At 31.9% G+C, this 25,620-nt stretch overlaps 2 protein-coding genes across 2 annotated transcripts in view; one reads left to right on the forward strand and one right to left on the reverse strand.

Annotated features, from left to right (window-relative positions):
- Positions 1-226: 226 nt before the first annotated feature.
- LOC114331812 (thymidylate kinase) lies at positions 227-4,754 on the reverse strand. Its single transcript, XM_028281479.2, has 2 exons — positions 4,266-4,754; positions 227-695 (listed from the first exon to the last, which is right to left on the reverse strand). Exons 1-2 carry the CDS (start codon positions 4,597-4,599, stop codon positions 379-381), a joined length of 651 nt encoding a protein of 216 aa, XP_028137280.1. The 5' UTR covers positions 4,600-4,754; the 3' UTR covers positions 227-378.
- A 3,594-nt stretch (positions 4,755-8,348) lies between these two features.
- Positions 8,349-25,620, forward strand: part of LOC114331810 (DNA fragmentation factor subunit beta) — an 84,320-nt gene continuing 67,048 nt past the window's right edge. Inside the window, exon 1 of the mRNA XM_028281478.2 lies at positions 8,349-8,514. The gene's annotated coding sequence lies outside the window, so the exon portion shown is untranslated. The remainder of the gene's footprint in view (positions 8,515-25,620) is intronic.

A 25,620-nucleotide genomic window follows, 5' to 3' on the forward strand; every position in this document is an offset into this window, starting at 1 on the left:
GTCTATCATTAAGGTATTTTGAAATTTATTGAAATTAATCAATATAATAAATGTTTGTCAATATCATAGATGTCTCCCAGGTCTATCTATAAAAGTTTTCATTCTGGTGACACTTCCTTTATTGCAACGTTAATGCATTCTTTGCGCAATATTTTGCAATTTCTATTTATTTACTCTTTGATAAGAATTATAGGATAAGGAGGTACCAAAAAAATAAAACACTTGATTCTGTTTATAGTTGACATCATGTTAATAATTAACATCCGTATATATACAATTACTCCTCATATGTGCAATTACTAAATACTAATACAATATATAAAAAATAATTAATATAATTTAAATATATTTATAAATTCACCTAGTAGATCTATTATTTTAACTGCCTTTATTAAAATTTAAAGTTTTTAGCTGTTTTGTCCCAACTTCGTCTATTTTCCTTAAACAAGTTTCTAAAATTTTATTATGGACTTTATTTATAGACCCAGCAGCATCAATTCTAACCCAATTGTCATCTTCATCGTAGAGCTGGTTGTACATGTTTGCCACGTTTCTCTGAAATTCCATATTTTCGTACCTTTCATTCCCAAAACCCGGCCTTGATTGCATTTCTTCTAGACTTAAAGTTAGCAAAAGCACTAGATCTGGTTTAGGAAGGCCGTTCTCAGGATGCTGACACCATTCCATAGACATATCTAAAAGAGAATTTTGGTTATTAAAAATATTTTAGATTGAACTCATTGATTACTAATACCTACTTGTTTGGTCTGTAAAATTTTGTTCTTATCCATTTAATTTTTACAATATTTTATAACAGCAATAGAACAAATTTTTGTCGTCCCGGCAAAAGTCACTAAGTCCAAAATATTAGATCCGAGGAAACAAACATTTAGTGACTTCTGCCTGAGAACAAAATGGTAATTTTGGACCTATGCATATTCAGTGACTTAGACCACTGGTTGGCAAACTTATTAGCCAAAGAGCCAAATATGAACATTATAACAATTAAAAAAAATTGGGAGCCAAATCTGCTTGTTCAGTGAACTTTTATTATACTAAATAAGTAGTACACTAAATAAAACTATAGGGTTTAACCAGTTAAGATAGTGAAAAATTGCCCCAGCAATATTCCAAAAATAAAAATATCATGTTGTTTTACATCAAAAGGTATTCAATTTTTAGACCCCTAGCCATACTCATACCCCCCAAAAAATTAAAACGTGTTATTTCATTTTTTGGCAATATTTTTGTTTCGAATCTCCATAGAAACTTCTATTTTCTTTCATTTTGTAGGGCTTTTATTTCCTACAACATTGTATTTTTTTTTTAATTTTTGGCCCAAAATTGAATTTTTTTGATATATCGATATGTAGAACAGAAAAGGGAAAGAACATCAAACGCAAGCTTTTTCCGCTGATCGTTAGACTCAGAAATGCTATTCCAAGAGTTGAAAATGATCATGTTTTCCATCTCCAAGATCAAATTTTTTCTTCTTCAATATTTCTAATTCAACACAAATTATATGTTCGAATTTAGAGCGCCACTTGTACTACTTCCTTGATTTTTAAATCCAGCAATTGTATTTTAAATCTACCAGTGTCAATTTCAAAAGGAGAAAATTTCAACTCTGTTATCGTAGTATCAAGAGGATTTTTTACTATTGGTAAAGATTTCAGATGCTAATTTATCAAAATAAAATGTAATTTTTTCCTACCAAGTTTTTTGTTAATAAAAATATCATTGTGCTTTCCGTGGATATCTGTACCAGAGCCTCACTTAAGGAGCCACATGCGGCTCCAGAGCCGCACTTTGCTGACCACTGACTTAGACAATCAACTCTACGTACTTTGTATGACTTCGTTATTTCTGCCAGACTATCAAAATTGATATTGTGAATCGATCAGGACACTTAACTCAATTCTAGCAAAAGTGGAATTAGTGAGTTTTGCTGGGATGACGATGAAATAAGTAAAATACGTAGAGAAACTCACAGACAGCTCCCAATATGTCGGCCCAGAAATCAATAAGACAAATACAGATGACCGCAGGCATATAACTATAAATTCCAATTAAAGGCCAAATTCTAAAACTTGACAAAGAAAACCAAAAGTGGAAATCCCTAGAACAAGAATGGCATGGCCAGGATTTTGAAATCTAAGTTGGATACTTAAGATGTGCAAAATAGATCAATACTTGAGGAGCAAGGTGTTCATCCAGTGTATCCTACCTATCATTATATTTAGATGTCACATCTGAACCATAACCATAGATATATAATACTCTAGATTGCGCCCTGCCCTCTTAAAATGGATGAAGGTTGAGACAGAGAAAAATGAGCCTATTAGGTCGGTAGTCTTTCTAATTCAAGGGGAGTATCGACGACGTCATTATCCTACTCTATCGAGTATTATCTAAATGTTTTGACAGTTCGAGTGAGTGGCGACGAGAACTGGTCTTTGGTCTTTGGACGTGGATAATCTGGGTTCGAATCCCTTACCAATCTTTACTTTTTTTATTTTTAATTTAATCAATATGGCGTTTATTAGATATTATTACATCTCTAAAGTAAATCTATGCAAAGAAATATATAACACACAAGAAAAACTGTGTAGGTACCTATAGATTTTTAAAAATATAAAAGCCAATGCTATTTTTTTAATAAGTTAATGTTAGAATAGTATAAAGTAATTGTTAAATATTTGTACAAATTACCAATAATTAATATTAACATAATGTACCATCAATTTATTAATTATAATTAGACATTTTTATTTATGAAACTATTGTTACAATTTTTTGAAAAGGTAGAAGCCAAACAAACATCATTCACATCATTCGAATAAGGCCGAATTTATACAATTAATAGCGAACGACTTTTATTTTAATATGCAGTTACAAAAATTAATATTGTAAGGATAAGTGGACTTATAGTGAAGTGGAATTTATTTTTTTCAGTGAGAAATATATAAATGTTGTAATGTTTATATAATTTTTGTGTTTTAATTTTATTTGTCCGTAGAAAGAATGACTTGTCCTATACATTGTATAATAATATGTCTCAAAGGATGAATAAGTACCTACTTAAAATTTTTTTGTATTATTTTTATTACAAAAGAAATAAAAGTACAATTACTGTTAACGTATTTTGTTTACAGTAGAAAGTTTTTAATAATTATAATTGTGAGGATTATACTAAATCGAAACCACAAAATGCTAATATTGATTGGTAATTATTATTATACTACGAGTATAATTTAACAATACCTATATTAATTTATAGTATGTATTCCAATATTAACTTACTATACATATATTTATTATATGCTAGATTTACTTAGGTCCATTTTCCAGATGTAAAAATATCTAATAAACGCAATATTGATTAAATTAAAAATAAAAAAAGTAAAGTTGGTATGGGATTCAAACCACGATTATCCATGTCCTGAACCAAAGACCATTTCTCGTCACCACCCGCTCGAACTGTCAAGGTGTAATACTCGATAAAGTGGGATAGTCACGTTGTCGATAGTCCCCTTGAATTAAAAAGAGACTACCGACCTAATAGGCTCATTTTTCTGTCACAACCTTCACCCATTTTAAGATGGCAGGGCGCAATCTAGAGTATTATATATCTATGACCATAACCAAGGCCAATATGAATAACCTAGCCTCACAACAGAAAGGGCAATGTTAGATATACCACTGTTAGATAAAAAGAGGAACGACTGGATAAGATCGAAAACGAAAGTCCAGGATATCACACCAAAAATTGCCAAACTCAAATGGTACTTTGTAGGTCACACTTTTAGATAAAAGACTCATGTTGGAACTCCGCAATACAACAATGGAGATCTTACAAAGGTAGACGACCAAGAGAAAGACCACATAATATGTGATGGGTAGATGACATAAAAACAATAAATTGGAACTATGTTGCACAGGATAACAATCGATGAAATGAGTTGGTAGAGGCCTATGTCCAAAAATGAATGATAGAAAGCTAAAAAAGCCTTCTGTCATAAAACCATGTTTCATACAGTCAAACCCGCTTATTAGAATACCGGTTTAAGGAATGTAAATTTGAGGTCCCAAAACGTTTTTACCAGATTTATGTGATCGGTTATTAGAATATCCCTGTTATAGGGAAAACCTTTTGCTCGACACGACGGATATTCCAATAAGCGGGTTCGACTAAATATAGTTCAATACTTTTGTTTTCAACTTTTTAGATAATGTAGCTATTTCTATAAAATAATATAACTTACTTTTTTTCACCGATGAAAAGACTATCCCAGAATAAGAATACCTATCGATAATTAGGGTAACCCCATCAAATAACAGATTCTTAATTTTCTCCACATTTTCCCATCGATTAGCGGAAAACAAGAGGTGTATGGCTTGATCATTGAGTTTACAGTCTTTATTCTTTAAGTACTCGTCAATAAGTTTTCCCGTTAAGGTACTACGGTCTGGAAAAGCGATCAACTTGGATTCAATTTTCTTTTTCTCTAGAGCGTGGATCAACTTTTTACATTGGGTTGATTTTCCTGAGCGATCTACACCTTCTATTACGATTAGTGCTCCTCGTTTCATACTCATTTTACCTGTAGTTAATTTAAATTTACGCCAACAAGACAACAAGTCAGATTATACACTGCAATAATTAAATATTACGAATATTACCAGTTCATCTACTTTTGTAGCATCATTTGGGGTTATGTTTAAACGGTTTCCCTCACTTTTTTGACATAGGGGAGGACATTTTGTTCCATGTCATGTTTGAATTTCTATGATGGTTCGATCAAAGAATACTCCATCCAATAAGAAGCGAAAGCATCTGTCGGCTCCTTTGATATTCAGGGGACAGAAATATCGGTCGGAGAATGGTAGGGGTAATACTTCACACTACACTAAGAAAAGTAATGAGGAATTCGTTCAAAACTGTAGGAAATTTGAGTTACACAGAAACAAAGTAATAATTAAAACTATAGTGTTTTTAAGGCTATGGGTACATAATTCGCAAATATTTTACGTGTATCCCTACTTTTTCTGTCTTTACCCGGCAAATTACGTGTAGTAAAATTCACACTGGTATGGATATGTAAATATTACTAGAATGTCATTCTACTTGAAAATGTCATCTTTAATTTAAAGAGATGGCTTTTGAATGTTCTTATATAACTGTTATTTTTATAATTTCAAATTATTAATTCAGTTAATAAATGTGATAATTTTTTCACTAACTATGTATTCAGTGATTGTAATAATTTTATTTGTACAACAAAAACTAATACTCAATCGAGAATAGAGGAAAAGTGTTAAAGTGATTTTTTAATAATATATTGTTATGGAACGCTTAAAATTTTGAACATCTTTAACAACAAAATACTTGGATCGCAGATTATCCTGATGTATTCTTTGCTTGGATCTTCCACAAAATATACACAATAAATAACTTTTTATTAAGTTCACGTCTTAAATCAATTATTTATCAAATACACTATATATCAATAATATTTAATCAATAACTCAAAATATTCCCGATGCAATGTCAAATATTTAAAATTGTCAGTGATTGTCAGTGTCTGACTGACAATATATGCTGACAATATTATATTCGGTTGAGTGCGTTGTAAGACAAAGATAGATTTGGAAAATATTACCACGGCATTGTGTTCATTTTTTTCAAATCCTGAAAAAACCAATAAATATTTTTGAAAAATTTAAACGCAGAATGAAAGATTAAATTATTACCGAGGGCCGAAAGTCCCTTAGAATAAATAAAAAGTTTATTTTGAATGAGATATTTGAAATTAAAAATCACACTAAATTTTCTCTTAGTTTTTCACCCCTGTAACTTATTAAAATAAACATTATTGAAGTTCTCAGGGACTTTCGGCCCTCGCTAACAAGGTAATCTTTTATTCTGCGTTTAAATTTTTCAAAAATACTTATTAGTTTTCTCAGGATTCGAAAAAAATGAATCCCCATTTGAATAGCATTGCAGCCGAAAATACGTACCGATCCTCTTAAGTTGATCTATTAATATGAATTGTATTTTTTTCTGTAAAATTTAATATAACCCATATATAACTTTTGTACTGATAAGTAAAAAGGTTTTAAGTTAAAAATATCGATTTTGACTAAGTTTTGTAAACTTATGTAAACGTGATGGATTTTTGATGCTTAGTTTAATTTAATAGTTAATTTCAAAATAGAGATTAAAATTTCTATCGATTTGTATTACTTTTTTTCGTACTAAAAATTTGAAAAATAGATATTTTTGACCCAAGACCTTTTTACTTAGGACATAATTATACTTTCAAATTTTCTATTCACTTTGTCTTAGATTGATCATTTTTTTTTGTTTCCTTTTGAGAAATTTCTTTGAATGTCTATTGACCTCCAACACCACCATATTCTCGCTGCACGAGGAAACTCTGCGGCGGAGGCTAGAATGACTTTATTCACCTTCGATTTCTTTCTGTACATCTGAGGTTTCTGGAAACTCTGGTTGTACTGTACCAAATTCAACTCTCCTGGATATATCATCACATCTAGCATCTAATACTTGGGAATTAATCTATCAGCTGGAAACAATATCGACGAAGAGGTAAAAGAACAAATAATTAAGGCCAGTAGAACGGCCGATGCCCAAACGGCACAATTTGGAAAAACAAACACGTAAGAGTGCAAAACAAAGGCCCAAATATATAAGTCAGTTATTAGGCCAGTTATGACTTATAAGGCCGAAACAAGACCAGATACAAGCAAAACACAAAAACATCTGGAGACCAACCAAATGAAGATCTTAAGAAGGATTGCTGGAAAAGTACTACAGGACAGGGTAAGAAGTGAGGAAATCAGCCGCATATGTGGGGTGGACAATATAAATACCTGGGTAAATAAGAGTGGATTAAACATATAAGCAGGATGTTTAAATCAAGGATAGTAAGGGACAAGTCACCGTTAGGCAGAAGAAGTATAGGACGCCCAAGGAAAAGCTGTAATGACAATTTAGGGACAGAATAAAATGCACCGTTGAAGAAAAACAGGCAGTACTGCCTATATAAAAGAAAGAAGACATCAGATCTAGCATCTAGCCACCTTAACCTGTTTCTTATTTTGTTTCCAATAGGATCAATAGGATCCACACCCAATTTTTTCGTATATACTGATTCCTAACATTATCTTTTCTAGTTATTCGCTAGTTCTAGTTATTAATAACTGCGGATTCAATACGGAACTTAACCTAACCCTAATGAAGCTCTGCTTTCACACAAAATTTTCCAGTTTCAGCTGCATTCGCTCTCTCTAATTGTTACCTTCTGATACATTTTTTATACCACTCTCACATATTCAGCCGGCACTCCTTTCCTACTTAGTACCATTAGGTTTCTGGTAACTTTGCTATATGCCTTCCCAAGATTAATAAACACAATGTGCAAGTCTTTCTCTTCCACTCATAAGTTTTTCCCTCAGCTGTCATAAAATAAAAATTGATGTTGTGGACCTGCCTTGCATAAATTTAAAATGACCTTTATTTCTAGAACCGTACACTAAATTTATACTATTGCAAATTAAATTAAACACTAAATAGCTATGTTTAAATTGTTTTTTATTAAAAAGCTTAATTAAAAATCTGGGAATAAATAATTTTAACAGATATGTACGTATATGGAATCACATAAATGTTTAAAAAGAACTTTCTCTCATTGCCCTACCCCTACGATCGTTTACCTGCTACGATTTCTCGGTACTGAAAAGAGAATTATTTGTTCACGATCTAGTGGGGCGTCCCAGTACGAACCACACAAGAAAATCCACCTTTGCGTGGAGCCATCACAATGAGAGTTTATTTTAACAATAGATATGTTTAATAGTATTATCATTTTTTCTACAATTAGAAAAGATTAAACAACACAATAATTTTACAACAAACAGCTGTTAGGGGTTAGGTTGAGAAATAAGAAATAATACATGAAACATGGCGGATCGTACATGCGCAAAGAAATTTGGATCGTGAAATAGTCGATACTTTCGCTTCTTATTGGATGGAGTATTCTTTGGTTCGATGCTCATATTTATTTTAAAACAGTTTTATTTAAAGAGGTTTTGAGTTTGTTGATTTCTTTGGTTTATTACTTGGATTTCATTTAAACGTTATCGACAAAATTGTAATTATGTGGCGCAAAAATGCATGAAAACATTTTCAAGGTTAAACGATTCGAAATTGACGTTTCAACGGTTTGAACTAACCAATCAAGTTTTAATCATAGCTAATCGGGCTCAACGATTGGCTACAGATCAAACAGATTCAAATCATAGAAAAGCAAATGTCAACTCAATATTTACGTGGACAAAAAAAAACAAAAATAACAAAGGACAAAGGATTGTGATTGTTATTTGTTTTGAACAAAAAATTTGTGGGGTCAGTTTCAAATTTCACATACACAAAAAGCTGAAACAAAAGCATAAACAAAAGTTAGATGTAGTTTAAACTATTTTAATAGAGTAAGTATACACATATTTATTTTATTTAGAAGATACACAATATACAGTAAACGTCTATTGTTCCCATATACAGTTTAAAAAATTGGTGCTTAGAGAATGAAAGGGGTAAATTAGTGTGATTATTAGTTATTACTTACAGTTAGTCATTACTCACTAGGCAAAAAACATGGACAATCTTAGAAAGGGGTTCAAGATTTTGTAGACCAAAATAACAATAAATAAAAAATACATGATATGATCCTTTGTAAAAGGTATATTTAAAAGACCCCAATAAGGGTTACATCACAAAACAAAACGTTTTCGGATTAATAGGTAATCCATCATCAGTGTTAAGCCCTAAAATAGTAAGTATAACCTAATTAATAATAGACAATGTTATAAAAGTTGACTAGGGTTAAGAATTGACGGAGGCCATACTTACAATAGCATGCATGCGTGAGCCACCAAAAAGCCACCATTATTTTAGGGCTTAACACTGATGACGGATTACCTATTAATCCGAAAACGTTTTGTTTTGTGATGTAACCCTTATTGGGGCCTTTTAAATATACCTTTTACAAAGGATCTTGTATTTTTTGTGATTTATGGTATACAGCCAGCTACAGGAATTTTATTTTCCTCGTGGACAAATAACAATGTATATAAAAAATATAGCTGTAAATAAATAAATAAATTAGTAACGACACAACAAAAATGTGTAATTTATTGCCCAAAAAGAATCTGTATTTTGAAAGCTTTTCAATATAAATAGTAAAATATCAAATAGAAACTGCCTAAAGTTTCTGTTTGATATTTTACCATCTAGATTTAAGCCATAGGGCTCTCTAAAATAATATTTCTCTTTCTTTCCTATGACACTACAGCCCAAATAGAGCCCTGGTCTCTGCCAGCATCTGCCTCCAAGTATCTCTGTCTCTGAATAGACGAATCACTTCGTCTATTCACCTTTTCCTTGGTCTTCTTACTGGCAGACTTCCCACCATAATTTCGCTAAGCGTTCTACTAGGTGTTCTGCGATTATCCATTCTTATAAGGTGACCTGCCAAGCACAATCTTTGTATTTTTGCATAATTTGCTATAGAAAGTTGTAATATTGGTATAACTCATAAAATTCGTATAAAATAAAATTTAGTAGAAATTAATTCTAACATTTCAGGGAAAAGAGATGAGCCTAAAGCACTATCTATCTTGTCCAAGCACTTGTGTGTCTTTAGTAAAGAAAACTCAATAAATGTATAATAATGTGATAGGACAAAATAGTAATCTAAAACTGGCCATTAATAGAGTACCTTTTTAAAATAGATAATGCAGAAGAATTAACATCATTTAACAACAATTAACTTTATTATTTGTACTCCGATTTTCAAATTATTTCATCAGTTTGTAGGTACATGTATTGATGTCGTTTTTTATTATTCCGGTAACAATTTTTTTTGCTTAGATGGCATTATGCAGGGGTGAATCGAAGCCTTGTATTTTTTCTTAACTTTAAAAAATTCTGTGGAAAAATATTGAGGGCTGTTTTTGTTTCATACTCTGTTTGTATTATCCTGGAAGTATCACTAAGGTTTTGTTTTTTGAATTATCTAAATATTTCTTTTTTTGTAAGAGCTTTAAATAAAAACAATGCTTTGAAGGTTTTTTTAATTAAAAATATCAAACTCACTAAAATTAACAAAACAAAACAAAATTAACAACAAAACCAAACAATTCAATAGCGGGCAGCGGGTATGTCCACCTCTTGCAGCAACGACTGCTCGCAATCTGTTTGGCATCGAATAAAGATGTGTTATCCTTGCCTGGGGAATAACCCGATATTCCTCTACCAGGGCCATAACTGTACCAAATTTTCTGGAGGCCTCCAATGACGGCGAATAGCTTTTTTTAATTCATCCCATAAATACTCAATAGGATTGAGATCAGGACTGCATGCTGCCCATTCTAATCTTATCAATCCAACCTCTATTTTATGAGTCAGTCAGTGTTTTTATTTACAAAAAATGGTACAGCTCTTACAAGAAAAGAGATATTCGGATAATTCAGAAAACAAAATTTTAGTAATGCCTTAGGGATAATATGACAGGACTATGAAACAAAACCAGCCCTTCCATTTTTCCACAGAATGTTTTAAAGTTAGGAGGAATACAACACTTCCATTCACCCCCGTATAATGCAATGCAAGCAAAATTTTTGTGTTACTGGAATAATATCGAACTATATCAATACATGTACCTACAAACTGGTGCAAGAATCTTGAAAATCAGAGTACAAATAATAAAGTTATACTTAAATTATCAAACTTAATCAAAAATTTTGGGTGGTGGAATTTTGTGCCGGTGAGTGTATATTCAGGAACAAGATGCATCCTATTATATTGTACTAATGTTTGTTTTGAAACCATGACGAGTAAACTGAAAAGACAGATTTACACCAAGAAAGTCACTAGAAATATCACCAAATACATATTTTTTGGTTGATCATATCAGCCTTCGACGGTAATCCATACATATAATAATATGTGACTAAAGAGTTCTAAAAACAACTGATTTTTATATAAAAGTAAACTAAAAATCTAAAATTAAAGGAATAACGCAGAAAACACAAAAAATCGCTGATATAACTTAATTAACCTATGAAATGCTAGTAGTGTCAAAATTTTATAAATGTCATTAGTGTCAAAATTTCATAACAGTGGAGTAAACTTGTCTGAGGTTGGACCAATTACAAACAAGCATTACAGCGTGGTAAATTTGAACTACTCCTCCAGGTTTAAAAACAGATCATAGTATCAACATTTGTTTTTTAAAATGAAAACTCTTGGATTAGGTTTATCATCATTATTGGCATCACAGCTCATTATGAGCCAAAGCCTTCTTCAGAATATTCCTCCATTCACCCCTGTCTCTGGCAACTCTTTTCAATGCTGTTGCTTGAATAGATTTTAAATCATACCTTTCAGCTGTCCTGATATCTAAAGTCTCGCTCTTTTTCTAGTTCGTAGTTTAATTGTCCTTCTTCAGCCAAAAACTTTTCAGACTGTTGCACTTTTCTCTCATCTGATTACATGTCCTATTCATCTAAGGCCTGCTACCTTAATGAGGTTTACAATGTCTGGTTCCCAGAAACTTTCATAGAACTTAAAGTTGCAACGCCTGCACCACAACTGTTGCTCTTTTATTCCTCCAAATATTCTTCTTGGAATTTTCTGCTCAAAACATTTAAGCTGTTCTTGGTCGTTCTGTCTAAGTGACCACGTTTCTGCCCCGTTTGTTAGCACTGGTCTTATTAGTGTTTTATAGAAAGTCATTTTAATTTTTTCTGGGTAGTTTTGAGGCCATCTGTGTTCTCAAGCCATATTAATAGTTACTGGCAAGTACTAATTTTCTTAAAAAAAAATAAGTAAGATCCTTTATAAAAGGTATATTAGGGGAGTGCAATTAGAACGAAAAGATACAATGTTTCGGAAAAAATCAAACAAGGTTATATTTTTCTAAAACTGTTTTTGTTAGTTTATATACATGTTAAAGTAAAAAGTTCTACTCACAAATTTCGCCGCTAATTGTTTATTAATTGTTTAAACAATAACAATGGTTTTGTATAAATAATGTTAAGAATATGGGTGAATTCAACATTTTATTTTGATAAAAAATGTTTTTATTTTAGTTTTGATTATGCTGAACCCGAATCTGACATTACAATTTGCAAATTCAAAATGGCGGATTCAAAATGGCGGATTTTTCCTAAAAATCCTTAAAAAGTAGTTGTAAAATCCGATTTTTTTTTTATAAAACGTGTTTGTTTACATAAATAAAAAAGTTATTCTTAGCAAAAAGCTCTGCATATTCTCAAAACTTTAAATGCAATCATAAAATATCAATTTTTATCAATTTTGTACAAGATATGTCAATAAATAAATATTTCAGTTAGGAGTAAAATACCTATATTTTTCATAATACTGAAAATTGTTATTATGGAAAGTTGTTCAGAATTAAAAACGATGTGTCAATATGCAATTACACTCTTGTAATCGAAATATTGTGAACTATAAAGGTAAATATTTATTGCGCAAAATATAATGTTTTTACATAGGGACCTCCATGGACCTACACAGAGTCCAAACACAGATGGACTCAGCTATTTACATAAAATTGTGAAGCCAAAATTATTTGAATAGGTCACAATCTAAGTACCTTCACATGTTGTCACGTATTTTTATTAAAATTTCTTATTCGCGTATCGCTGAAAATGTTACTCTTTTATGTCGTGTCTACAGATGCTATCAAACTAAAATAATAATTGTTCAGTTATATTAATTTACATATTGAATGGTAATTAAAATATCAAGTGTTCATATCATTGAATAATAGATATCAACCAATTATTGTATATGTAGAAGCATTGAAACTATAAATAAATGGCAACGGTGTTTGCATTTCTGTCTACAAACGTCCATGTCAAATATTCCATGTTTGTTTACTTTTTAAGGTAATTGAGGAAAAGTTGTTTTTCGCTATTTTGGCTATATTCTGAGTGATATTTTGTGAAAAGTGAAATAAACATACATAATAATGGTGCTACAGTGTTGCATTTGCAAAAAAAACTTAACATTTATATCCGGATCTTTCATTTCATTTGTAAGTACTGTTTATTTACTTTATAGAAGGATGAGGAAGTCTGTTTACATTTTGAAATATGTCTTTCATAGGCGTACCATTGGGTCCTTCATATTAATGTATTGAACAAGATATTAGTTCATTAAATTATATATTTTTAAATTGTAAGTAGACATCATCTGATTTAAAAAGATCTGTTTAGTAGCTTTTTAATTTGATATTTCTCATGCATTCAAATCAATTAGTGAAATGAATAAAAAATTATTTATTTTTCTATGTAGGTTTCCAAATAATATTGACGATCGAACTATTTGGGTAGCAAATTTAGGAGAAAACATAAAGATTTCAAAATATTTCCTAAATATTTATACAAAAAACCATTATCCCCTAAAACAAAAGAACAGTTTTTCAGTTATTTAGATGTTCTTAAAGAATATATAATCAATCTATCCTATAGGTTAGTTAATATTTTAGAAACCAGAAGAAAAACTGGATTTCTAGGATTTGTTGTCTGTAAAGAGAGTCTGAAAGGTCTATATGATACTTATTTGGTGAAAAATTTGAAAAGTATGTTTTAATACATTATCAAATAGCCCAGTCCGGATAGCATTTGACCTTGCATTACGAGCTGCCCCAAATTTTATTTCTCTAATTGTTAGTGGGTGTCAATAGTAGTGTAAATTTAAAATCTCGACTAAATTCCGCCGTTGCGTTCGCCGCCATCTTGATTTTAAACGAGAACCGCTTTTGCTCAATATCTCCGCCATTTTCAACTTTTCGACAAAAAGTGTAGAAACTGAAATTGTCGAAAATGCGATTTTCTATAATTTCGTTTATTATAATTTTTTTCGTGCGGTCGATATTTTCCGAGTTATGGGGGGAAAATAGTGACAGTTTGAGCATAATTAATGAATTATTGGATTATCTCGTTTATTATCGTTTTACAACAAATAAGTACCTATACAAAAATGAGGAGAATTATATTTTGTACGATTTTTATTTTTTTTATTTTTTTGATAAAATCAATATTTAAGGTAGTACGTATCCGGTAAAGGTGCGAGCGTAAGACCTGATTGATTTTATAGCAATTGTTTTTGTTCAATATCTCCGCCATTTTCAACATTTCGACAAAAAGTGTAAGGGCTGAAATTGTTGCAATTACGATTTACTACAACTTTTCGAGAGAACCAGTGGCGGGTCTACGTGGGGGGAAATGAGGAAATTCCCCCAACAGAGCCCAAAATTTAAAAAAAAAATGTTGAAATATAAAAATACAGTAGAACCCCGTAAATCCGAACCCCGCGAATCCGAACTTTCGGCAAATCCGAACCAACGGAAAGTGAAAAAATTTAAAAATTCAAGACAAAAACTTAAAAACATGTTTATTATACAGAGTAAAGCCAGAATATTGGACAATGTAGGATTACTAGGACTTTGACATTTAAAATTTCTTAAAAATAAATATTATACTTTAATATATAGGTTTATAAAGTGTTTTAAACACAAACTTACTTTGGTTCTCTCGTAGTCAACTTGAGTCCAAAAATATTGTCCACACTCTTGCGAGAACGTTTGGCTACTCAAAATCACAATGAACGCTTTGAACTACTAGTTAAGGCTAACTTTCGGATAATCCGAACTTTTCGGAATCCGAACAGGCTGTCCCCCCAATTAGTTCGGATTTGCGGGGTTCTACTGTATATTAGCTGACATGAAACTTAAAATATCGACAGGCAACTTCAACCCATAAAACCGGCTAGTTAATAAAATTAAGTGACATTAATGCATATAAGTTATTGTTATTATGTATGTCTCTTATGTACTTACTTTGGTTGGTGTTTCATTGGGAATTTCAAAAACTTTATAAAATATAATTCTCTTTATTTTTGTTTATATACAGTGATGTCGTAAAGTTCATAATAAATGAGACAATTCAATAATTATACTTCCCCTCCGCTTCCACTATTTTTCCCTTTAACTCGGAAAATATTGATCGCATAAAAAAATTGTGAAAAAGAAATTGTAGGAAATTGCATTTTCCAACAATTTTAGTTCCTACCTTTTTGTCGCAAAGTTGAAAATGGCGGAGATACTCAGCAACAACGGCTCTCCTTTAAAATCAATATGGCGGCTAATGCAACCGCGGAATTCAGTCGAGATTTTAAATTTACACTAATATTAATCTCCCCTAAAGGAGAGAATTATAAAATTTGGTGCATCTCGGAAGCAAGATTCAATTCAGTAATTATGCTCCCCCCACCACTTTTTACTATTTTCCCACTTAACTCGGAAAATATCAACCGCATAAAAAAATGTTAAAGAGAAATTGTAGGAAATCATATTTGGAAAATTTTAGTTGAAAATGGCGTAGATATTGAACAAAAACAATTGCTTTTAAATCAATCAGGTCTTACGCTCGCGAGATTACCGCATACGTACTACCTTAAATGTTAATTTTAGCAAAAAAAATGAAAGAAATCAAAATTGTTTAGAATTTAATTCTCTCCATTTTTGTATAGGTACATTTTTGTCGTAAAACTAATAATAAACGAGATAATTCGAGATAATAGAAATGATAGAAAATCACATTTTTAACAATTTTGGTTCTCATACTTTTTATCGAAAATTTGAAAATGACGGAGATATTGAGCCAAAACGGTTCTCGTTTAAAATCAAGATGGCGGCTAACGCAACGGCGGAATTTAGTCGAGATTTAAAATTTACACTACTGTTGACCCCCCTAAAGATTAGAAAAATAAAATTTGAGGCAGTTCCTAATGCAAGGTTAGGCTTGTTATTCGTCTAACCCGACTGGACTACAATAAATGTAGGTAGGTACTTTAATTTGACCAATGTATGTTTTTTAATTGATTTGTTTTATCATAGTATTATTTGATACGTATTAAAAAATTAACTTGGGCTTAACTATATTGACATTATATTAATTTTAATAACAAATAAAATTGTTTTTATTTTTTCTATAAAAACGTGATTGTTAATATTTATACTCTGTTTTTTTTAATTAAATTCTTTGAACGTGTTTTTATAAATTATTACTACTTCCAATTATTATTAACGCCTGAATTATTATCCCCACGAGTAATAATTCAAGCACGCTTATGCTCATTGAGGAAGCGTCACATTCTATCGATACCCGTTTTACTCCCCTTTACCCTCTGGCCCAGGAGTACCGAAGCTTCAAAACAGTGTGTATTCAAGGTATGGTATTGCTGAGTCCATCTGTGTTTATACGTCCATGGGGACCTCATATAATATTGGTAAAATATAATATTTTATATTTGCATATTAACTGTTAGACCATGCACAGCAATTTATGATGAATAACTTTCTTCATAAAATTAATAATAAAACAGTTATCTTAAATAATAAGTGAAAATTTAATGATGTTGGGTATTATTAATTTGAAACAATATTAAAAAAAACAAATTTTCGATTAGAAGGATATAGTTACATATTGGAATATAGTTTTTAATTACAAACAACTTTTCTTCATAAAAATTTTCGATATTGTGAAATATAAAGGTACTTTACTCTTGAGTGAAATTCATATTTTTTGAGATACCTCGTACAAAATTAACAAAATTTGATATTTGATGGTTGCATCTTATGTTATATACGATGCAGAGTATTTTATAAAGAATAACTTTTTTTCGTAAAACTGATATTAAAAAAGTTATCAATAGGTTCCAAGTTACGCAGACATACTGTATAGGAGCTGAAAAAAAAATTTGTTGAACATTTATTATTGTTGAAGCTTATTCTTAAATGTATTTTAGGTAAGTTTTACAGAAAAAAGTTTTGATCACTCTGTATATACATTTTTTCAGCTGGTAATTTTCGGTTTTTGTATTACATTTTTGTTACCTTTCTTAGTTTTCTCAAAAAGAAATTGTTTATTTTATTTTTAAACTAAAATAATTTAGTGTTTGTAATGATTATATCCCAAGCTTTAAAAAAATATCAAAAAAATTGTATTAGATTTATTCAAACTTGAATAATACCTTCTAAATGTATAATACCTTCTAAATGAATAATACCTTCTAATTTATTCTTAAAATGGTGGGAATACTGTAAAACTACGAAGTTTTCAAAAATTACATTTTTTGAGACATCGTATTATTTGAATTAAATTTTTGAGATTTTTTTTGAACAAAACATCGTTTAGTAAGATGATTGAGAGGCAAGTTGTGCAAATTTGAGAGTTTTATAAGTAAAATTGTATTAGTTACACATTTTTAAATCATTTTTAAACAAAATTCATGTAAGGCTCATTTTCCGCCCACACCGTACTTATGTCCATACATTTTATTTCTTTTTATTACAACCATAAGATAGCTTATTTCATCTTCTTTCATGTTCAATTTGTAAAATTTCTTTTGATCCATTAGTTAAAGAATTACATTTAAAAAACTCAACTGTGCACTTCTTCCAACGCTAGTTTACAGTGCGCCAATGTGTGTGAGAAGGGTGACTTTAGCGTCATAAATAAAAAATTACAGAAGCTAGAGATTTAATTTTAGAAAAATCTTTATATAAGGTTTTTTTGTAAAATTTTCTGAACTTTCAATGGTCAAGTCAGTTTTTTTCTAAAAATTATGTTTTCGGAGTTATTTAAAAAAACATCTAACTTCGCTGTTCATTTGTTTAATAAAAAATGAAGCACCCACTTCTCGAGTAGAACTTTTTGTATATGTTGTGTATTAAACATTTCTTAATGAAATTACAAGAAGTTTTATCTTGTTTGATTTTTTCCGAAGTGAAAATCTAAATGCACTCCCCTATAAAATTTATTAAAATTCCTTAAAAAGGGCTACATCACATTGCAGAACGTTTTCGATCTAATTACAGATCATCATCAGTGCTGAACAGAATTATACAGTCATAGAAACATTGACTAGAATTATTCTTCTTCTTTCTCTTTATAAGCAATTCTGCTTGTTCATTGGCGGATTGATACCTCTATGGAAGGTTGGCACTCCATCCTTTGCGCGGTCGGCCGATACTTCTTCTACCGATTGGTGATTTATCTCGTGCTATTTTGACCGCACATGTTGTACTGTTTTGACTAGAATGTTGTAAGTAACATATGGATGTTTTAAATATTACATGATTAGGCCCCGGGCACCATTTGACTCTCACTTGAGTTGAACACGTTCAGAGGTTCAGCTATCTCATATCTTGAACGGTCATTGGCAACTCATCGATAGTTGTAATATTCTGCTTTTTAATTCATTCACTTATGTTGGATAATAAATAAAGAATGTGTGTGTACTTTGTACGCACGTAAGAAGATATTCTTCTATTATATAATAGGTAATTTAAACGAAGTAAATATACTTAAAAGGTTATTTGTATTTTATTTAAAAATTAAACTAACTTTCTTAACTACCACTTTCAAAAAATTTTTATTAAAACAACCAAAAATTAAAAAAAATATGAATCGCCCAGGATTCGAACCCGCGTCCTTTCATCTCGGAGGTAACGCCCTACCAACTACTCCAGCGAGGTCCTTGTAATTGACGTGTAAGTTTCGGATCAAATGGTAACACAACACGGCGACAAATAGTGTAAAAATATTATGCCTACATAATATTTTATTATTATACTACAGAGAAACACAAATCCAAAAACACAAGAATTATAATAAATAATACATTTACTAAAAACACTAATATATTCTTTTAATGACTTATTTGCACGGTTACAGATACATACATACCTATCTTGAAAGATTAGCAATGAACTACATGCTGTCTGCGTGCGCAGGCGCGCAGATTTATGTACAATTTTACCCTCAATCGAATCGCCGCTAAAGAAGAATATCTTCAAAAACTTAGGTATTTAAACAACTAGTCTTGTTTTTCATCAATACAGGGTGTTTTTATATAAGTATGGCAAACTTTAAGCGGTAATTCGGCACGAAAAAATAATGACAGTTTGCTTTATAAATGTATGTCCACAAATACTTCGTTTCCGAGATAGGGGGTGTTGAAATTTTTCTTACAAACTGATGATTTATTTATTGTTCTAAAACCGGTTGAGATATGCAAATGAAATTTAATGGGTTTTAAGAGGTAGTTATTGTGCATTTTTTGACATAAAATTAAGAATTTTATGTTCACCATTTGCGCACATAAAAGTCACACTACCCGTATGCGCGCCAATGGTGAATAAGTATTAAATTCCTAGTTGTACCTATTTCAAAAAAGGCGCAATAAGTACTTCTTAAAGCCCACCAAATTTCATTTGCATAACTTAACCGGTTTTATAGCAATAATTAAATCGCCAGTTTGTCAGAAAAATTTCAACACCCTCTATCTCGGAAACGAAGCATTTGCGGACATACGTTTATAAAGCAAACTGTCATTATTTTTTCATGCAGAATTACCCTTTAAAGTTTGCCATACTTATTTAAAAATGCCCTGTATTGACGAAAAACAAGGCTAGTTGTTAAAGTATTTAACTTGTTTTATTATCCAACATAAGCGAATGAATAAAAAAACAGAATGTTAAGAAAACATGAGGCTATAGTTGGGTTTTAATTTCAGTGATTTATAAATGCTAGAATGTTCCACAGGGTGACGCGAACTTTCGAGAAAAATCACAGTTTGATGGGTACACCTGTTATACCTACAATGACAATTTACCTGTCTAGCAACAATATTATTACAGCGATATTGTTAAAGAATAAGGCTATAACATGTTAAAAAAATCACTTAAATTGGACAACAGGTTTAGGAAATTCGAGACAAAAATGAAGGCTAGTTGTTAAAGTACCTAACTTTTTTATTATCCAACATAAGCGAATGAATAAAAAAACAGAATGTTAAGAAAACATGAGGCTATAGTTGGGTTTTAATTTCAGTATTTTATAAATGGTAGAATGTTCCACAGGGTGACTCGAACTTTCGAGAAAAAATCACAGTTTGATTGGTACACCCGGTATACAATGACAATTTAATGATATTATTGTTAAAACATAAGGCTATAACGAATTAAAAAATCACTTAAATCAGACAACAGGTTTCGGAAATTCGAGACAATAAAAATGACTCATTTTTAAGGTGGTGCGTTAATTTATTGGAGAAGTGTAAATACTACAATCCACTAAGTAAGCTAAAGGCTGTTACTGGAGAGATTTTATATTTGTTCAACCATATTCACCGTTTTTTATTTATGGACGCTCATTTCAAAAACGAGTAACTACTCAAACGTCCAAGAAATATGTCTTATCGTTAACTGGGGCCGGCCGTGACATAAATTATTTGCGTCGTATATATGGAATGATTTCCTCGTTCCGTCTGTCACCAAGCTCTAACTTTTAGTCCATGTTGTGACGCCGCTCCCAAATGAAGAATTTTCTGATTCGGTTTCTTTGCGGATTCCTATTCAAAAATGTCCCTTAAACATTTCTGAAGGGTGCTAAGCGAAATTTTTGAGGTTGTTAAGTGCCTAAATTAAACTTAAAACATTTAACAAATTGAAGAATCTCAGATGCAGAATCCACCAATTTAATAAGAATTAAAAATGGTAAATAGTATTTTAAAACTGAGATTTTTCGTGTTGAAAGTTCTTACTGGTACATCCTTAATCTGCGACTTTTTCAATTAATAAGACAGCAGACGACGAATATAGAAAACGAAAGGGCAACGATCACATTTCGCTTTCATTCGTCTAGGAAAAACTGACAGCAGAGGAACTTTCAGTACTCAAATCCGAGTAAAGGAAATAAAAATAATAAATGATGGTTTTGCTTGTTTTCGATTCAGAGGGTTGCACACCAGATAGACAGGCTGTTTCTACCATTTCAGGCGTCCTCAGTAGCTTTCGTTAGTGTGCCTACCTCTGGACCGAAAAACAGCTCTACCATCATTTTAAACCTCTGAATCGAATACCTCTGAATCGAAAACAAGCAAAACTATCATTTATTATTTTTATTTCCTTTACTCGGATTTGAGTACTGAAAGTTCCTCTGCTGTCCGTTTTTCCTAGACGAATGAAAGCGAAATGTGATCGTTTCCCTTTCGTTTTCTATATTCGTCGTCTGCTGTCTTATTAATTGAAAAAGTCGCAGATTAAGGATGTACCAGTAAGAACTTTCAACACGAAAAATCTCAGTTTTAAAATACTATTTACCATTTTTAATTCTTATTAAATTGGTGGATTCTGCATCTGAGATTCTTCAATTTGTTAGTAGATGTCGCTGTATCGCGTCTGATGGGAAATTTGAATTATTTTTCAGATTCCCTTTAAAATGATGGTAGAGCTGTTTTTCGGTCCAGAGGTAGGCACACTAACGAAAGCTACTGAGGACGCCTGAAATGGTAGAAACAGCCCGTCTAGCTGGTGTGCAACCCTCTGAATCGAAAACAAGCAAAACCATCATTTATTATATATATATATATATATATATATATATATATATATATATATACATATATATATATATATATAATATCGGTTTACAACGTTCTTCGACGTCTTCCGATTTCCAATCTCCATCTCGTTCTGTCATTCCATAGATCGTCCTCGAGTTCTCTGTCCCTGATTTCTCTATCAACTCCTTCTCTCCAACTTCTTCTAGGTCTTCCTGGTCTGCGCCTTCCTCTTGGTTGCCATTCGAGGATTTGTCTTGGTATTCTATTCTCCGGCATTCTCCTTACGTGTCCGTACCAGCTGAGTTGTTTCGTCCTGATGTCGTCAACAATAGTATGTGTAACCCCCATGATTTCTCGGACTCTCTCGTTTGTTATTCTGTCGCGTCTAGATATTCCCGCTGAACGGCGCCAGAAGTCCATTTCTGTTGCTCTAAGCATTTTCTCTGTTCTGTCTTTTATGGGCCACACTTCGCATCCATATGTTGTGATGCTTTTTATTATAGTGTTATATATTCTTTTTTTATTCTCCTTAGAAATATTTTTATCCCACAGTACGCTGTTTAGTAAGGATATGCCTTTCCTACCCTGTATATTTCGTTCCTTAATAGCTGCATCTAATTTTCCGTCTTGAGTGATCTTTACTCCCAGGTATTTGTAGTCTTCACATAATTTTATTTCCTGATTTTCCTCTACTCGGAGGCTATGTTGGTCTCCTCCGATACTCATGTATTCAGTTTTTTCCATATTCACTTCTAGGCCCCACTCTGTAAACTCTTCTAATAGTTTTCGCATCATGTAACTAAGATCTTCAGAGTCCTGTGCGATGATCACCTGGTCATCCGCAAAGCACAGCGTGTACAAAGTTGAGTCCGTTAGTGGTATGCCCATATTCGTACATTTTTTCTTCCATTTGTTGAGTGCTGCTTCGAGGTATATTTTGAATAGTGTTGGTGAGATACAGCATCCTTGCCTTAGTCCTTTAATTACTGTGAATCCAGGTGTTATGAGATTTCCCGTTTTAATTCTTGTTGTTTGTTGGTAGTACAACGTTTTTACGGCTTCAACCAATTCTATATTTACATTTGTTTTCTCCAGTGCCTCCCATAATTTAACCAGCGGGACACTATCATACGCTTTTCTAAGGTCTACAAACATCAGATGGACTTCTTGGCCACGAGCAACTTTCTTTTCAATTATCTGAGTAATGGAGAAAACATGATCTATTGTAGATCGACCTGCGCGAAAACCAGCCTGTTCTTCGGCTTCCATATTTTGGTATTCTTCTTCTATTCGATTTTTAATAAGTTTTCCATATATTCTGCTGATACTACTAGTGACTGCAATTCCTCTATAGTTTTCAGGTTTTGATTTATCTCCCTTTTTGTGGATAGTGCTCAGATGTGACTCTTTCCATTCTTTAGGTATTTCATGGTTATTCAAGCATTGCTGGAAAAGTTGTCTTAGCCGCTTAATTAAAACTTTAGGTCCATATTTGATTAGTTCCGGAGCTATATTTCCTGGGCCCGGTGATTTACCATTCTTCAACTGTTTACATATGGTTTCGACTTCTCTCTCATTTACTCTGATTGGTGATCCTATCAACCTGACGCTTTGTATATCGTTGGATTGTATCTGTTTGAAGGGCTCTCTTGTCTCTGTTAGTAAATCTTCAAAGTATCTTTCCCAAGTTTGTGGTGATATGGACTGAATAATGTCTTTTTTTCTGTCGTTTCTTAAATTTTTTAATAGTTTCCAACTTTCTGAACTTTGGCTTCCACCTATGTATGTATTTAGCATGGTACACTTTTTTGTCCAGAGTTCGTTTTTCTTTTGACATATTTTTCTCCTGACCCTCGCTTGTATTCTTTTATAATGTATTCTGTCTTCCACGTTTTTTGTGTTCAGATATTTTTGATACGATTCTCTTTTCTTTGTTATTTCCTGCGAAATATCTTGATCCCACCAATACGGTTTTCGATGTACGGTTTTTTCATATCGCCCTAGTGCTTCTAAGGCAGCGGCGTGTATACATTCTTTGATGTTTTCGTATGACTGATTCACATTTCTGGTATTATCTTCCGTTTCAATTAGTTTTTCTTCCAGTCTACGTTTATATAGGTTTTTAACACTTTCTTGGTGTAAACTATTCAAATTGTATCGTACTTCTTGGAGCTGTTCATTTGAATTATTACCTTGCTGCGTTTCTTTTTCTATTTTCGGTGGAAATGAAATATCTGAACGTAGGAGATAGTGGTCACTGCCGCAAATTGGTCCTCTACATGCTCTCACATCTGTTGTTTTCAGTCGACTTTTTTGTTTAAGAATGACATAGTCTATAATTGATTTTAAGTTGCGTGTTTCCTGAGTCCACGTATATTTATGAATATTTCTATGCTGGAAATATCCATTCATTATTCTAAGTCCATTCTGGTCGCAGATATCTATTAACCTTTCTCCGTTATTGTTTGTGTTATCTTCCCCATACTGCCAACTACTTTGTCGTTGTTCTTTTTCCCGACTCTGCTGTTGAGGTCTCCTAGGATTATTATTTCTTAATTAAGGCAAAATTGGGATCTTAATTAAAGCAAAATTCTTAATTAAGGCTTGATTAAAACAAGCAAAACCATCATTTATTATTATTATTATTATTATTTTTAAACATTTAGTTTCTTATTCTTCTTAAAGTGCCCTCCCCTCAATGGAGGTTGGCTACTACAATTGCAAATTCTTGTCTGTCTTCAGCTGTCATTAGCTGTTCAACATTTAGCCCTGTCCATCGTCGGATGTTTCTTAGCCACAATGGTCTGTTCCTTCCTAGTCACATCTTTTCTTCGATCACTCCTTTCACTATTAATTGAGCATATTGGTACTTATTATTTCTCAATATGTGGCTTAGGTATCATGGTTTTCTAACTTTCACTGTGTTGAAAAGTTCTCGTTCTTTGCCTGTTTACCTCACAATAAAACACTGAAAAACGTTTGTTTTTCTATACTTCCACAAAATTTATTACAACTATGTTATTACTACAGCTGTTTCGGCAAAGTGCCTTTCTCAAGTGATATAGTTTACAATGTGTTTGCCTTTTTAAGTCTTTAACTGAAGAGGTTGAGGAGTGGGGAGCTGTTTGTCTCGAGTTGGTCATTCAGAATTATATCTGTATTTTTCAATTTATTAATTTCCATTGATTCTAAATTCATTCTTTCAATGAAGCGTTTCAAATTCTACATATTCAAAATAAAGGCCTTAAGCTATCACTTTTAGAATCAATGGAAATTAATAAATTGAAAAATACAGATATAATTCTGAATGACCAACTCGAGACAAACAGCTCCCCACTCCTCAACCTCTTCAGTTAAAGACTTAAAAAGGCAAACACATTGTTAAATATATCACTTGAGAAAGGCACTTTGCCGAAACAGCTGTAGTAATAACATAGTTGTAATAAATTTTGTGGAAGTATAGAAAAACAAACGTTTTTCAGTGTTTTATTGTGAGATAAAATGAACTTCCATCAAGTAAAGGTCGAATCCATCAATTATTGCCTGTTTACGTTTACGTTTCAACTGCACAGAGAAGAGTCGACCAGACCATTTTGATAAACGTAGTCGAATTTCGAAGAATTACAGACCATGGTACAATTTTGCGCATGACATTTGACAGCTGATGTCAAGCGTGTGACGTAGCAAAGATCCCTGTCTCCCTGTGAGCCATTATTTGTAATGGTAGTTACTATCACAGCACACTCCCACCGTTACTATTAGTGGATTATTTTGCAAAATTCTTATAATTAACTCGTTTTTAGCGATTTTTTTTTCAGTTTTTTTGGATAGTATATATTATGTGTTATAGCTTGTATAGACTAATTTAAGAACATTTACTCGTTAGTGTCTATATAGTTTTATTTGCTTTCGTGTATTTGTTTGTTTTTGTGTTTGTACTCAAGTGTAGCTGTAGCTACAAATTTTGAGTACCTAAATTACAAAGTGATCATCAACAAATTAAGAAGTGGGATAACCTGTATATTTGAAAATAATTTTAAAATTTGTAGCGACCCATTTTTTGTGGATATTACTGTTTTTGTATCTTTAAACAA

The sequence above is a fragment of the Diabrotica virgifera genome, chromosome 8, assembly GCF_917563875.1.
Source record: "Diabrotica virgifera virgifera chromosome 8, PGI_DIABVI_V3a".
NCBI lineage: Eukaryota > Metazoa > Arthropoda > Insecta > Coleoptera > Chrysomelidae > Diabrotica > Diabrotica virgifera.